Genomic DNA, 17,283 nt, shown 5'->3' with positions numbered 1-17,283 from the left:
TTTATCCTAAAGCCTTTCCCCTAGCTTCACATATTGCAAAGGCAAGCAGTTTTCTTTTTGGTGTGTATTTGACTTCAATTTTGACAGTTTGTACTCTGTGGGAAAAGCAAAAATTCTATTTAAGCCATTGGATCAATTTTTTTGAAATTTTAGAAATACAACTTATGGTTTTGGCAAATTGCATCTAGTTCTGAATATTGCCTGTGGTCAAATCACTTCATGATGAGGCCAATAGGACTAGTCACTTTCGATCTGCTGAAATTTTGTTGAACTGCACACTATCCAAGCTAGTATTAAATCTTAACACACATTGCATGCTCAAAATGTCTCAGAAACTGTACTAAATTCTTTCCATGTATTACCTCAGTTTCTTTACAACAACCCTAGAAGATAGTTATTGTTACTATTCTCATTTGTGGAGGAGGAATTTGAGTCATCAGGAGTAAAGTGAATTGCCCAAGGTCACCCATGTGGTTAAGTGGTAGAGGTATGATTTAGACTTGGTTTTCTTATTCCATATCCCCAGCTTTTAACTGCTACACCAGACTATTTCTGTTGTGTTTTACAACCAGCCGCATTTTTACGAGGAACCTAAAGTTCAGTGAATTTAAATCATTTACCCAGATCACATTAACTAGTAAGTGATGGAGCAAGGAGCAGAAGTGAGAGAAGGCAGTGGGGTGAGTATGAACAGAGGCTCTGCTGATAGACCCAGAGAGGGCTCTAAATTGTGACCTTAGGCACAACCTCTGTCAAAAGGCATGTGCTTATTTCATTGCGACTGCTAATCGTGGCTGCTCCCGCTGTACTCTTGGTCTAGAAAAAGACCATAAGGTCTGTGGTACCTCTACTGCTATCTGGAATCCAGAATTCTAGTGGGAAACAAAAAAGTGAGGGGACTTCACTGCCTAAAGGGAATACAATTCAGGTCTGTGTGAAGATGGGCACCGCTTCTGTGCTATTCAACTTGATTCATAGGCGGTGGCAGATCTGGGCTCCCGACCTTATGGAAAGCAGCCTGTTTCCATTACCAACGCTGACTCAAAACTGGAATAGTCACTTCTTTCCTCCCTTGACTGACCCCATTATCTAAACACCTGCTAACACTGATAGAGAGCTTGCTCTGGGCTCAACACCTTATACCTGTCATTTAATCTTTACAACTATTCTGCCAGGTGTGTGTTATTAAGAAACGTATAGAGATGGAAGCTGAGACTTAGAGACGTTAAATCCTAAGGTCACATAGTTAATAGGTGGCAAAACTCACTTTACTACAAGGAACCGTGTATAATGGGTTTCAGATTCCGATCCTCTCACTCTGTGTGTATACTTGTGTATACCTCATTTTCTAAATTATCGTAACTTGTAGTAAATCCTCTGCTTTGGTGCCGGAAGTCCACCACATTTGTTCTTGTTGCAAATTGTCTTGACTACTTTAAGACCTTTGCATCTCCATACCAATTTTAGAATTAGCACATCAATTACTGCAAAAAATATCTGATGTGATTTTAAATGGGATTGCTAATGGCTAACCCTCAAACTTAGTATATCTATCCATTTATTTAGATCTTTGCTCTCAGCAATAATATGTAGTTTTCAATTTAGAGGTCTTTCACAACTTTGCCAGAACTATTACCAGGTAACTAATTTTTTCCCTTGATGGTATTACAAATGATTTTTAACTTCATTTTAAAATTGTTTGTTACGTGTATATACAAATACAATTGGTTTTTCCGTACTCATTCAGTAATCTTGATAAACTCACTTATTAACTCTAATAATTTATTTGTACATTGTTTTGGATTTCTTTCTGTACATAATTACGTTATCTACTCATAGAGTTTTACTTCTTTTTCTCCAGCTTTATTGAGATATAATTGACATATAACATTGTGTAAGTTTAAAGTGTACAATGTGTTGATTTGATACACTTAAATATTGTGAAATAATTACCACTGTAGTGTTGCCTAACATCTCCATCATCCCACATAATTACCAGTTCTTTTTTGTGGTCAGAACATTTAAGATCTACTCTCTTAGCAACTTTTAAATATATAATACAGTATTTTTACTTCTTATTTTCCAATTGTTATAAACTTTATTTCTCTGTTTTGCCTTATTGCATTGGTTGAGACTTCTAGTACTATATCAGATATTATTGGTGCTTGTTGATAATCTTATGTTGCTTGTGACCTCAGGGGGAAATGTTCAATATTTCATCATTAAGCATGATGTTAGCTGAAGGATATTCCTATCTATTTCCTCGTTTGCTAAGAGGTTTGTTTGTTTGCTTGTTTGTTTTTTTATCATGTATTGCTGTTGAATCTTATGAAAGTATTTCTCTTTATCTATTGAGATGACCTTATGACTTTCCTGCTGAATGTTAACATACCAAAACACATAGATTGATTTTCAAAGCCCTGTAACCCTAGAGAAAGCACCATTTGGTAATGATGTATTACTTTTTAAAATATATCGCTGAGTTAGTTAGATAATATATTTCAGGGTTATCTCATCTATTTTTCTGACATATTTTAGCCTGTAATTTTCCTTTCTTGTAACGTATGTATCAGATTTTGGTGTCTGAGTATGCTGGCCTCGTAAAACAAGTTGGGAGCATTCCCATCTCCTCTACTTATGAAAGAGTTTGTGTAAGATTGATATCACTTCTATCTTAAATGTTTGAAAAGATTGACAAGCCATCAGGGCTTGAAGATTTCTTTGTAGAAAAGCTTTTAGTTACACATTAATTTTCTTTAATAACCAGAAAAATACTCAGATTTATTTATGAGTTTATCAATTTTATTAACCTTTCAAAGAGGAAATTTGGCATTATGGATTTTCTTTATTGTATATCTTTTCTATTTTATTCATTTCTGCTCTTATCTTATTTCTTTCCTCATACTTTTATAAAGTTTAATTGGTTGTTCCTTCTATAGCTTCTTGAATTGGAAGCTTACTTTATTGATTTCAATTTTTTTTTTATTTTCTAAAATATACATCTAAACCTACAAATTCACCTGTAATCACTGTCTTAACTGCATCACACCAGTTTTAATTTGTCAATTTTCATTTTCATTCAGTTCAAACATTTCCTAATGTTCTCTGTATTTTTTATTTGACTCACGTGTGTTATTTAGGAATATGTTGCTTAATTTCTAAACACTTAGAAACTTTTAAGTTATCATCCTGTTGTTAATTCCTAGTTTAATTATGATGTCATCATACTTTGTGTTCCAGAATGTGGTCAATTTAGGTAAATATTTTATGTGTACTTTAAAAGAATTTGAATTATTCAGTTTTGGGCTATAATTTTCTGTTATTTGTTAATTAGGTCAATTTAGCTAATGGAATTGTTCAAACCTCCTATAGTCTTCTTCTTTTTTTTTTTTTTTGGTCTACTAGTCTCATCAGTTAGTGAGAAAAGTGTGTTGACTCCAGTAATGAGAGTGGATCTAAGTTCTATCAATTTTGTTTTACAAATTTTGAAACTGTGTTTATAGATGCACAAAAATTTAGGGTTATTATGTCTCACTGTTGAACTGATCTTTTAACTTATGAAATGTCCTTTTTCTCATAATATTTCTTTCCTTAAAGTCTGTTTTGTCTGATATTAATATAGCTATACCAATTTTCTTTTGTTAGCCTTTTCATGGTATATTTTCCCTTTCAATCTCTCTGCTTCTTTATATTTAAAATCTTTCTCTTGTAAACAGCATATAATGAGTTTTCTTTTATTATCTTGTCAGACAATCTTTGCTCTCAATCACAATATTAGTTCCATTTACATTTAATGTAATTATTGATATATTTGGGTTAAAGTTTATAATTTGCTATTTGTTTTCCACATACTCCATCTGTTCTCTGTTCTTTTCTTCACTTAATATTATATCACAGAATGACCCATGTTTCTACACTCACTTCATACATTTTGTTTTTAATTGCTCCACTATAGCCCTTGTTTTGATGTTTCACGTCTTATTGAACCATTAGCTATCATTTGGTTCTTCCAATAACTTTGCTATTACAGATAATGCTGCACTGAACATCTTTGTATACATCACTTTCTACTTTATGTGTTATTTCCTTAGAGTATATTTCCAAGTGTGGAATTACGGACTCAAGGGATAGAAACATTTTTATAATCCTTAATACAATTTGTCATCTTGCTTTCCCTAAAGAATTATTCCAATTTATAAGGTTATTTGCAGTGTGTAGCTGTAGTGATTTCATTGTAGTCTTGCTAGCATTGTGAGTTCCCTTTTTAATTAAAAAAAAATTCCTATACAGAAAAGAACTGAAGGAGAGTCAGAATTATGATTACCAATGCCATTTCTGTGTGTGAGTAAACAGAATAAGAGAAAGCCACTTATGAATGTGCTCGTTTCAGCTACAAGCTGGACTAAAATTCCAAATTGTCCTGCTTCTACTTTGCACACATTTGGGCTTTGGCAATAAGACCCCATAAATAACTGAGTAAAAGAACGCATATGTACGACATAGTATGTGAACTTGCATATACATTTTATTTGAGTCTAATAAAACTATAATTCACAAATAAAACCAAAACAGATTTATAGAATCAGAGGGAAGATAGGAAGAGAGAAAGGAGACCCAACTGAAAATATGCTTAAGGGCAGAGTGAATACATGTTTCTGAGTTACACTTAAACCTTATCTTGCATGAATAATCTCAAAATAGAGTGTCTGCATCACTAAACATAATGAACGTTTTTTTCCCAGGTGGGTTAGTGTTGAGGAGCAGTGGAAAGGAACTCTTAAAACTGTAATCACTTTTCAGAGCACTTAAGGAGACGTTATCTTATTTGAGTACAAGTACCCTGTAAGGCACGTATTTCTAATTTTTTTGTAGAGGAGTAAATTGGAATTCCCTAGAGATGAAATGATTGATCTAAGGCCACATAGTTGATAGCTAGCAGAGTGTTAACTCAAACTTGTGCCTGTGACCTTTCCACTACGTTTAAGGATTTCTGTCAACAACTGTTATTAAAATCTGGATCTACTACGGAGTTCTTTTTCAGAAAAAAATGATGAAAATGACCTTATTGAAAATTGAAACTTTTCCAAAGAATTAAGCCAACAGATTTATTGTAACATGATCTAAACGGGCATGAAATTCAGGAGATTCCATCATTGAAAAACGCGATAGAAACTCCGTAAAAACCTATTTTCTTGACATTACAGCTCTGTGATCTGGACATAGCAGTTCAGAGTCATAGGAAAAACACATGAAAAATAACAGCAGAGCCTAAAATCATAGTATAGTGATGACTTCATTTATAATCAGCATCTCTTTGGGTTTTCCAAATACACTAAAAAACTAGTTTTTGAAATTTAAAAAACAATGCTGTGAAACTTCATTGTAGATGATGGAAACTGGAAATTTGTTTTAAATAAACAAGTCTATTTTTTAGTTATTTGTTTTCTCCTAAAAACACATGAAGTCTTTCCTCAATTCATGACAAACGTTAACTAACCTACTACTAAGAGTAGAAACATTTTAGCCTGTTACCCTCAGGGTGAATACCTATAAGCTGTCTTTCGAAAAATCTTTCATGTCCGTAGATAATCTCTTAATTTGTCTCATTCCACTGTTTTAGAAACAGTACACTTATTCGTACTTTCAATCCTTCTCAATCATATTATTATAAGACAAAGCTGAATTTGAAAAAGGCTAGATATATGCGTGGATCGTATCTACCATAATTTTATCATCTTCCTGCAGTAAATTCATATTAAAAACTTTTTAAAACCTTATAGCTAAAGAAGGCAAATCTGGTCCAAAACATGAAGTATTTTACAAAAATCTTAGGTGACTTTTAAAGAGTATTTAGAATCAAATAAGTCTGCCCATTTCTTGCCCCTGCTGTCTTACGTTTTGGTTCATATGCCAGGGTGACAAAATGAGTCTTTCTTTTTTTATTATATCAGCTGACAGCTGTAAGCAATCAATCTGATTCAACCAGCCAAAACTAGATTTCCCTCCCAACCAACACTCCTGCATCTAAAGCTTGTGTTTCTTGGAACAAAACAATGTGTTTATGTGAAAAAAAGAAAAATAGAGGGATCTTTTATTTACTCTCCAGGAGGTGTTTGGTTACAAGACCCAGAATCTACGCAGAGCCTTCTGCCTTATAGGATTTGTGCTGACCTGTGGGGTCCTTCTGCTGGCGTTCATCTGGAGACCCCAGTGGTGGGTGTGGGCCAACTGCATCCCGTGTGCATTGCAAGAAGCAGACACTGTGTTGCTAAGGACAACGGTGCGTGCCCTTCTGTGTTGCGTCTGTGGCACAACCAATGCCTGGCCAGCATTCCAGAGAGTATATCTTCCTCTATTTAAAAAATTTTCCTGTCCGCAAACAGGAGATGGCAAGACTTTCCCTGCAATCTACTTGCCATCTCTTATTTTGACCCAGGAATGAAGGACATTTCCTCCATGTCAGCCTGGGGAAATTTCTACCATGTCAGGCTAATTGGCTGTGCTCTTAGCCATTACATGAGCAGTGGTTGTCAGTGTTAGAACTCTAAGACATAACAAGGAAATGATTGCTCAGTTTTTCAAATATTTGCATTTCGAGAGAAATGAGACATTTTAAATTTCTAGATGTCATTTTAAGATAGCCAGAAACTATTTTCTAGATATAAAACTTTCCCGCAAAGTGTGTCTTTCTCTTTATTTTCCAGCACACTGATGCTCAAATTTTAGTGCAAATCAGAATCACCTGGAGGGCTCCTTAAAACACAGACTGCTGGCCCTATCTCCAGAATTTCTGATTCAGTAGGTTTGAGGTGGGACTGAGAATTTGCATTTCTAGCAAGTTCCAAGGTAATGCTGATGCTCCTGTCTGCAGCCCAAACTTTGGGAACCATTGGTCTAGCACTTGGTAGATATTTGGTTAATTGAGAGCCTTATTGAATAACATTTGAGAATTGCATGGGCTGGATTGTCTTTTCTAGGACGAGTTTCAAAGATATATAAGGAAGAAGGTAATCTGTCTCTACTTATCCACACTGAAGTTTCCTATAAGCAAGAATCCAGAAGAACTCCTGGTGGTTGACCGCCACTCTGTCATAAACCAAGCCGTATCGAAGCCAGAATTAAAAGTAAGTGATTTTAAGGATGCCTTGTTATGGCATGTTTTTGCTAAAAATGAGTAATGTCAGTGTTTATTTGATGAAAGTCTGAGTATCACACTACTGGGCTGGCAATTACAGCTCTGTATCAAGGAAAGTGCGAGCCGCCTGAGGACCTGCATTTAACAACCCTCCCCTCCCCTGATGGGCTTTACTTTGTGAATAACATCTGTTCTATCACATTTGTCATTGCAGCTACGATATATCCAAGTGCAGAAAATCAGGTATGTTTGGGACAACTTGGAGAAGAGATTTCGGAAAGTTGGGTAAGTGACTTTTTCTCAGCACTACATCAGGATATAAAGGAAGCACACCGTTTGTTGAGTACCGTGAACTGAGGTGTGGTTCCTGTTGCGCCCACATCCTAGGTCGCTGGAAGACAGCAACACCTGCTACGACATCCATCATACGTTTGGACCAGGTCTGACCAGTGAGGAGCAAGAGGTCAGGTAGGGTTTGCGGTACTCTCTGAGTGAACTCTGCCAGCAGAAACTGAAATATCAAATGGTTTATGATTAGTGAATTGTTAGCATAATGCTTCACCAACTTCCTATAATCCCAGTTCACTTACTGGCATCAGGGAGATATTCTAAATTGTTCACCTCATGGGCAAACTTATTAGAAAGAAAAGAGAACAATGCAATCAAATAACATTTTCTCTTTTCTCTCAGGATTGTAGATCAATCTTCTCTGTGTTGTCTTTTTTAGTCTTTCCTCGAAAAATCTTAAGCCATTTCATAAACATCAGCTTCTTCATCCTCCAACTCCTCTGAGAGACAGAAAGACAATATTATGATTGCATTTTACTTTGGAGAAACAGCCCTGGAGATGAGGATTTTGTTTGTTCATTTAGTTGTGTTGTTCACCACTGTATTTCCAGCACCTAGAACAGTGCTTGACTCCTGGTCAGAGCCTGATGGATATTTGTGGAATGAATGAATAAATGAATGTGTTCATCGATCTATTCACTAAATGCCTCTAATATGCCAGGCACTTTGAAAGGCACTAGGAATCTAAGGATAAATAAGACTTTGTCATTGTCCCAGAGACATTCTCTGACTAGTGGGACAGAGAGAAAAAGAATAGTGGTACAATTGTGAGAAGAATATCTATAGAGCCACACAGATTAGGACATAGTAGTATAATCATAATAGCGTAGGAAATTCTGATGCTACTCACTAACTTACAATGGTCTAGAGTCCCTGCTCCCTCATCTGTAATTTGAAATGGTGAGTCCTGGCGAGTCTGAAAGGAACCATTGCAAGCCTTCCCCAGAATATTATAATCACATTCATTTCTTGTCCAATTTTAGGGGCATTATCTGTCTGACCTTCTTCACAATCATAAACACTGATTCTAAGTGAAGAAGCAATCTGGTACTTAAAATACAGGTTCTCGGGCTCTCCCCCATCATTCTGAGTTAGTAAGTGGGAACTAGGGGTAGTGGTGAAAGAAGAAACTCTGCATTTTTAGCAAGCATCTCCATAATTCATATACACACCAAGTCTGAGAATTACCGATCTGTTGTCTTTAAGTTTTCCCTCTGCCTGAACACTATGAAAAATGAAGCGGGCATCTAGACTATGACAATATCGCAAAATGCCTTAGAAATGGTATCATTATATAAGATATCAGATGCAATCCTTAATATATTGAAATACAAAAAGTTTTCAAAGTCATTAGAAACATATTGATATAATAGCACCATGCACAAGACTTTAAAGGATATATCTAGGGCATTTAGGAAATCTCATTGATAAATGTAGATATACGCTGCCTAGGAAACCATTTCTGCAGGAAAGATTTCCCATCAGTGTAGCTACCTCACGTTTGTCCTTATTTATCAAGTGTCAGGCTTTAATAAACATCATGCATAATTAAATTTAAATCTGGTCCACACAATAAAGAATGTGACAATCTAATAAGCAAGACAAAGAGTATAGTTTCCCAACTATGAAGAAGAGAGGAGATAATCTACTTTTGAACATATAGGCATATTTTATTTTATGGGCTTATCTATTTGGAGGGTAAAGAGAAGAAATAGAAGGTGGAGTATTTTTCCCCCTAATTTTTCACCTCAATTTTTAGTGTAAGACTAAGACCTTTTTTAAAAAAAATAAATGTGATTGATTGAGTGAGTGAGTGATAGCAACTTCCTCGAGCTTGCTTGCATGAAAAGCAAGGGTACAATATGAGAATTATAAAAATCTCTGGTGATGACAAGCCACAGAGTCTAAATCCAACTTTCCCTTAGGCTTCCTAGCAACTAGGCAAAGAAGGAAAATGCACAGATTTACGTAGTTCTCACTTTTCAGCAGCAAAAAGCAAATCAGGACATCAGGAGTGAGAACTTTATCCTGGAGAGAAACTGTCAGAGGGCATCAGGAACAAAGCAAAAAAATTATTCCAGGAGGTTCCGTGATCCTGGCTTCCTTCATTCACGAATGAATGCAAATTTTCCTCTTAGTACCTGTCCTAGACAGGTTCAGAGACACTTGAGGTAATTCTCTTATCTTAGGAAAACAGGAGCCCATGGAAAAAAGCACACCTACTTCATTCCCCATCCATCCAAGTAGTCCCCCTATGAAGACAGCTTTTAAGGAGAGCATCTCTTCATCTTCTTTTCACTCAGCCCACCTTCCCCTGCCACTTTTAAAATAGAAGGGGAACTTTCTGACAGCAGAGATAGTAGGCACCTCCTAACTCGGGTTCAGCTCCAGACCACCAATAACCTTGTTGATAACCCAGCTCTCCAGGAGACAACAAACTGTGATGGGTAGAGTTTGCCAATTTCTATAATGGGACTACTCCAACTATGGCTGATTTCAAGCCACTGATGTGACATCTCTGGAGCTGGAAAGAGATGCTCAGAATTGGGTCAGTGACTCTGCAGGGCCAAACTTAATTTTCAACATTCGTCACACCGTTGAGAAAAAAGCCATGCCTGTTAGTACCAGAGGAAAGAAATTCCACCAGTGCTCAGCTCCAAGCCAGTGGAAGCTATTCCAGGAGAAGAGAGAATGTTGGAACAGAGAGAAAGAAGAATTAAGAAGGAGGCAGGAGAGAGAGAAGGAAATTAGGGCTGGTATGAGACCCTACTTTTTTACTCCTCCAGTCTTGCAGGCAGCAAAAGTCAGAAAAGAAATCATGCTTATATACCATCAACTGTATCCCCTTTGAAAGCTCCATCCCTCAGAAACAGCCTGATTGTAGACACTGGGCCATCAGATCAGTTCCTTGGAAAGGAGCAAAGGAGGGTTAGTTGCAATAGAAGAGAGAGAATTCACTCATTCTTTTGGAAACCAATAAGATTATCTCAACTCTTAGCATTCAGTTAGAAGTTAATAAGTTACTTAAAAATATGACTTTGCATAGGTCGTTTAACAAAAATTAAACAGACTACTGAGATCAACATTCTCTTTTGAATAAATTGGGTTTGTCAGACCCCTGGTTCTATGGGTCTGGAGCCATTGAATGTATGAAATCACTTAACTTCAGTGCCTTGTTTCAGAGCAAAGCCCTATGGCAACGTCAGTAAGCCCAAGTCCTGGGTGTCCCTGTGGACATCCTGCCTGGGATTTTTCCACCCCCGCCTGTAACCCCATGCCCTCCTGGCCCTCTGCTCTCAGATCCTTGCCTAAAAAAGCTGACTGGAAGCACCTCACATAAGCCTGACTTTCTCTGAGGCTATCTGGAAACGTGCTTTCAGAAATGAAAGAAATGGGCACATCATAGATGGTCACTAATGTGAAAAATTAAAATGCCGCTTATGTCTTCTGTAAAATGGAGCTTCTCTGTATAAATGCTTCATTGAAGTGTAGAAGCAGGTTCAAGCCCTGCTCAAATAAAGTGTTTTTTCTCCCAGAAAGCAATGTCTCTAAACATACCAATCTTGTTATTATTAATTTTTTTAATGGCAGGGCTCTAAGACCAACGTACTTCTTATACTATACAACCATACCCAAGTCCCAGCAATTGGATGCCTCATTCTATGCATCTTTGGATTTCTTGGCTCTCTTTTCCTTTATAAAGCAGAAGTGTTAGAAAAATGAGGGATTGGCTAGCAGAATCACCTCAGAACTTTTTAAAACTAGAAGTCTGCTCCCTAAAAATTCCAAAGTTCACAGAAGCAGCTTGTGCCAGAATCCCCTGACTCAGCATTAATTGTTCAGAAAACTACAAGGCTCTCTGCCTGCCCAGAGTTCTACTGGTGGCTATCAGGATGGAAGCACAGTGGTCATGTGCAGTTTGCAAAAGCTCAGCAGTGATTCTGACGCGGTCCTCCTGCCTCCTTGAAGACCCTCTCTCTAGCCTTCACCATCTGGAGCCTAAAGTGCCTAGCACACAACATATTCTCAACAACTATTTAGTGAATAAGTTGATACACAAAGGAATGAATTAATGAATGAGCAAAAATCAAACTGAAAAAGGTCATAGACCATCACCCAAAGAAAGTCTTCCTAGTCATCCACGTTTGGTTTTTCAGAAATAAATGCATTCCAGCAGATTTACTAATATCCATGGATTGCAGAAAACCTCAGTGATCCTCCAAGTCTAGCTCACAGGCAGTGCGGAAACGTCCTCCACAACTTCCCTGCGAAGAAATTCTTCAATCTCTTTTGGAGCGGGATCTTATATCTCCAAAGCAAGTATTCTCCTACTGAATAGTTCTGAATATTAGGCAGTCTACTTAGTTTTATTCAGCCTATTTAGTTCTATGAGGCCACCTGGAATAATTGTAGGGCTTCTTTTTCCTGCCAGCGTGTCAGATTTTTAAGGTCAGGGCATGTACTCTCCTTTATTCCTTGGAATTTTCCCTGTGGGACCCAGCTTCAAGCTTCGTGTTCCTTCTGGTTGCTCAGCCATTGGTTAATGTCCCTGAAAAATCTGCTTGGCTTATGCTGAGGTTGAGATGAGTACACGAGCCCTGAGCACACAAGACTTTTTGACAAGAGATGGTGGAAAAGATGAAGCAGCAAGGGGCATGCTAGACTTGGTTCAAACTTGGCCCAGATGAACCCTGAGGAAGGTAGTCTATGGGCAAGTATCAATCCTCTTGATCTCAGTCCTCACGGGTGCTGAGCTCCTCTCCCTTACTGGTAATATCAGAAACCATCTCCCCAGCCAGGGAAAGCCAAAGAACTTTGGGCACTTGGTTTGCTGCTTTCTCAGTTGGCTTTGCACAGCCTGTGTGCTCCTGTAGTTCTGGAAACTTGGTTTTTAGGCTTGTTAGGGGAAAGAGTATTCTAGACATGGGTCACAAGATCCTCATTAATTAAGTTCAATGATTGGGAACATTCTCTGTGTTAGACACTGTGTCTCTGGATGCTGGCAAACACAGTTGAGAAAGCTCCATTCTTGCCATTAAAGAGCATCTGGCAAATTTGAGAAGAAAGACATGTAACTATAAGTTACAATTCAAAGTCACTAAGAAAAGAAGTGTTGTTGGAAGAGAGAAACATCCAGTTAAGTGTGCTCCAGGAATAGGGAGGATTTCAGCGATGACTCGCATGTATTGAGAACTTGTCGTGTCCTGGGCACTTTTGTTAAATGCTTTACATATTTATCTCATATCCTAGTGATAGCAATTTTATTAGGCATATATCTTCAAACCCATTTTACCAAGGCTCACCCCTCAGTCATCTATTCATTCATTCACAAATTAATTCTTGAGTGCGTTATATGTATTAGGCCCTGTTTTAGGCATTCAGGATATATCAATGTCCTCCTGAAGCTTATATTATAGTGGAGGATGCAGTCGATTGTTTGCATACATATTAACACGTAAAAAAATAAAGTGTAATTTCATATTATCAAACACACTATAAAGAAAAATGAGATAGGGAGATAAAAGGAATCTGACTTGGGGGTCAGGGTAGCTATTTAAAGTAGAATTATTAAGGAAGGCACCAATAAGGAGGTGGTGTTTGAACAGAGATCTGAATGAAATGAGGAAGTGAGCCATGCAAAGATGTGGGGAAACTGGTCCGAGGTCGGGGAAGCCACCAACTCAGTGGTTTAGCTGGGTTAGATCCAGGTCTGTTGGATCTCACATTTCTCAGCCACTTGGCTCTATTGTCAGATTTGGCTCTCAAAGGCTGAGAAGGCATTTACACAGTGAAGAATATGAGAAGGGCATTCCAAGCAGAAAGACAGAAGACCAAGTCCAGGAGCCTGAGAAGTTTTGACCCTTGGCCAACAGCAGGTTATTTCCATGGGTTCTAGAAAAGAATCCTGAGCACCAAAGTGGCCTGAGTGATGGTCTCTTCCCAGTGTGAGGTTTAGGGACTTGTGAAGTCAAACAGTAGCACATGCTGTTTGACCTGTCTGCTTCCCAACATCTCTGAACCTCAGTGTTCTCAAGGCAAGGAGTCAGAAGACCTGACTCTTGTGAGTGATAATTGTACTTGGAAAGGCATGGCTTAGAAGTCAGACAAACTTGGGTCAGCTCTCTGTTATACCTGAGACCAAAGATCCATCATGCAGATTTCGCCGTTGGAACTTACTGAGGCAGAGTGTGAAGTGGAGTCATAGGGACCATGTTGTGAACCCTGGCTCTGCTTCTTTCTAGCTCTGAGACACCGGGAAAGTTACTTAGTTTATCTGATCTTCAGTTTGCCTTACAATAAAGATGACGATATGAAATCTCATAGGGATAATGCGATGATTAAAGGAGATAATGCATATAAAAGGTTAAGTGCAGTTTCTCACAATGTCATCTCTGCTTTGTCATGATTAATAGTAGATATGTGCACCTTTGGCAAAACATTAGGGCTAAATAGCTCTTCCCATTGGCAAAATGGGGATATTAGCCCTTTCTTTTGGCCTATTGTAATGATCAAATGAGAGAATCTTCTGTAACAACTTTGTAAATTGAAAAATGCTATACAAACATGAAGGCTTCTTATTGAAATGCACATATGTGTGGATTTACAAGGTGTTAGCCGTGAACACCACATATCTATCATCTTTCAGTTCCTTAGCTCATTCATTCATGTGTTTGTTGAGGTCATATACTAAGAGCCTGTCCTAGGTGCTAGAGATACCAAGACAAGATAGACGTGATCTCTAACATCAGAGCAATCCAGAATGCCTGAGAGTTCCAGGAACATCTTCATATCTGTGTCTTTTTAGATCCTCTTAGAGTATATTAAAATAATTTTTTAAATAACTCAAAATGCCTTTCTGACTTCATTTCTGAGATATTCAAGATACTTTTTAATAAGAAAAACAGTTTTATCCATCATGCACTGACTTTAGTTTAAAAAATATATTAGCATTTTAAGATTTACACATTAATTTTTAATTGAAGGCACGAAATCTCTAAAGAGTAGAGAAGTGACTTCTGCTTAGTTTGGTCTGTACTCACTTATCAATGAGCTTGTAGGTGCGACACTAACAGATGATCAATCTCCTGCAGAAGATTAGTGTGCGGGCCCAATGCCATTGAGGTTGAAATTCAACCCATATGGAAGCTGCTTGTTAAACAGGTAACTAACTGTTTTCCTTTATTTTTGAAAAAAACATAATTCCCATCTTGATTTTTCACTTCCTACTACTCAGGGGAATCTTTAGCAACACATGGGTACCTTGATGTGAACAAAATCTGGGTTTCATGCAATTTCTTTTTGTTATTTCCTTGTTGCTTTTAGTCTTTGCTTTTCCTATCTATTGAGGTGTCTTTTTAGAAAAATAAATACACAGACAAATATATATGTATATTTGTTCCAGGCTTTCTAAGGGGTCTGTTTCCCTCACCACTTGTTTTAAATTCAAATCACTTTAAAAATCCCTTTCCCAGTGCGAGGGAAGATTCCTGTTTCATAATCTCCTCTCTGTTTGTTTTGTTTTCTTAAGTTTTTGATGGTAGTTGTGGTGGCAATGACCCCAATGTTATTACTTCTATCATCTCTTTGAGGATTTAGAATGTATTATTTTGCTCTTTTTCGTATTGATCTATTATTTCCATTTTCTTGAGAGTGACTTCATCCTTTGTTAGCAGGGGTTTTTTTTTAAGGAATATTTTCTTTGCGTGCTTTGAAGTTATTATTATTTTTTTGGTTAACTCCCCTTACGTGGGCTGTTCCCTCCTCCACTTTTCTCCTTCTCTTTGTGCTCTCTCTTGCTGTTTGATGGCTCTGCATTTCCCTCTCCCTGGTCTCCATAGGTCCCCAGTTCAGAACCAGGACTTACGTTGGAGGTTTGGGCTCTGTCCCTTGGGAATCTGTTAGATGCAGGCCCTGAGCCAGCGTGGGGCGTGGCCAAGTCACAGTTGCCCATGTACTCTGTTCTTTCCCTTTCCACGCTCTGCTGGTGAAACACTGCTAAATATGACTTTTATCAGCTTCTTCTTTGGGGCAGAAGAAGCCCACTGCCACCCCTATTTTCCTCTGCAAGCTTGGGCTTTGTCCCCTGCCATTTATAGGGCATTTTCTGTCTTACTCCCCCTAGAACTGGGCTCCTAGCTTTCTCCCTCCAGTCCTTGTCTGGAACCCAGCAGACTGGTCATGTTAGTGCCCATGCAATGCTGCATGTTTCTAGTCTATTTCTAACCCAAAAAGATGGTCATTTTATTTTTGAGCATGGTCGTATCTGTTTTAAAATAAAATTCTCACTAGACTTTTTTCTTAGGTTCACAGCAAAATTCAGTGGAAGGGACAGAGATTTCCCATATACCCCATGCCCCACATATGCACAGTCTCTCCCGCTATCGAAAAGCAGGCAGCTCTTTTGGGCCAGCCCGGGTGGCTTAGTGGTTAAGTTCAGCACCCTCCACTTTGGTGGCCCAGGTTCCCTTCCCGGGCTCGGACCTACACCATTCGTCAGTGGCCGTGCTGTGGTGGTGGCTCACATACAAAAAAGAGGAAGATGAACAAAGATGTTAGCTCAGGGTGACTCTTCTTCAGAAAAAAAAAGGAGGCAGTTTTTTAAACTTTTTATTCAAGTACATTTTCAAGTTGCCAATGACTCTCCCAAGTGTCAATTTGGTCTAGTTTGAAAGTTAGAGCTAGTATTTTCTGGCATCTATTTACTAGGCCTTCAGAAGAAAAAAAGCAAGTAAAACTGTTTCTTCACATTTGGTTTCAAAAGAATATTGAATAAGGGAGCTAAATTAATTATGATGGTGTTGTTTCTTCGACAAGAAGTATTTAACCAATTTTCTCCTGAGATTATATAAATTGAAAATTGTATTATCGTCAGTGCATAATCTACAATTAGAACATTTTATGCCAAGCAACAGAAGAGCTATAATTTGTAAGAGAAGCATGTTGCAATGGAAATAATAAATGTTAAGGAACAAAAGCTTTTTCCATGTACAAAATACTTCTAAGAGTTTAAGAAACTCTTGAGATACAGCCTATTAACTTATTAACCAGGTGCTGGTTCATTTTTAGGACTAAAGTAGAAGTTTATTTAATGTATTAGAGAATTATAGAAAGTAGAGGTAAGAAAGAGTGGCAGTGTTTTAGGTAATATTTCATCTAATTCATAATATTCATAGAGAGCACTTCACCAAGAAAAGAATCCTTGCACTGCTGAGGCGAGCTCTCTGAACTCATACTATGCGTGTATGTCACGTGAGCTTCTCCAGCTCCCTCAGGTTCCCCTCTCTGCTATTAGTATTAGTAGTGGAGTCAGGGGCCGGCCCAGTGGCACAGCGGTTAAGTGCCCGCATTCCGCTTTGTCGGCCCGGAGTTCCCCCGGTTCGGATCCTGGGTGCCGACCTGGCACCACGTGGCAACCCATACTGTGGTAGGCATCCCACATATAAAGTAAGGAAGATGAGCACGGATGTTAGTCAGGGCCAGCCTTCCTCAGCAAAAAGAGGAGGATTGGTAGCAGATGTTAGCTCAGGGCTGATCTTCCTAAAAAAGAAAAAAAAAAAATAGTGGTGTCAGCAGGATCAAAATGGGGGACATGAGAGAATAAAAAAAGTTGATGGTATTACCAAAAATACCTGCATGGCGACCAGCTTGGGGGCTGAGGATCCATCCTGCCATGGTTTTCACTGCAGCTTCGGGTAAGGCCTTTCTCTTCACTCCTCCTCCTTCACTCCTCCTCCTTGTTTAAGGCAAGGCCCGTGCTGACTTGACTGAACCTCAGAGGATCTTGCTAAGGCCTGTGACGC

General features: G+C 38.3%; 1 protein-coding gene across 2 annotated transcripts in view; it reads left to right on the top strand.

Moving 5' to 3' along the window:
• Positions 1-17,283, top strand: part of ATP13A5 (ATPase 13A5) — a 105,072-nt gene that overhangs the window by 8,285 nt on the left and 79,504 nt on the right. For both annotated transcript variants that reach the window (XR_011529145.1, XM_008534951.2), the window contains exons 2-6: positions 6,107-6,280; positions 6,978-7,124; positions 7,350-7,420; positions 7,523-7,603; positions 14,575-14,644. Coding sequence is in view for 1 of the 2 variants with exons in the window: in XM_008534951.2 (XP_008533173.2) it covers positions 6,107-6,280; positions 6,978-7,124; positions 7,350-7,420; positions 7,523-7,603; positions 14,575-14,644 (543 nt within the window). In the remaining variant the exon portion in view is untranslated. The remainder of the gene's footprint in view (positions 1-6,106; positions 6,281-6,977; positions 7,125-7,349; positions 7,421-7,522; positions 7,604-14,574; positions 14,645-17,283) is intronic.

This window comes from Equus przewalskii, chromosome 18 (assembly GCF_037783145.1).
Source record: "Equus przewalskii isolate Varuska chromosome 18, EquPr2, whole genome shotgun sequence".
In the NCBI taxonomy this organism is placed as follows: Eukaryota; Metazoa; Chordata; class Mammalia; order Perissodactyla; family Equidae; genus Equus; species Equus przewalskii.
Note: the sequence above shows the minus strand (reverse complement) of the source record. Positions and strands in the feature narration are given on the sequence as shown.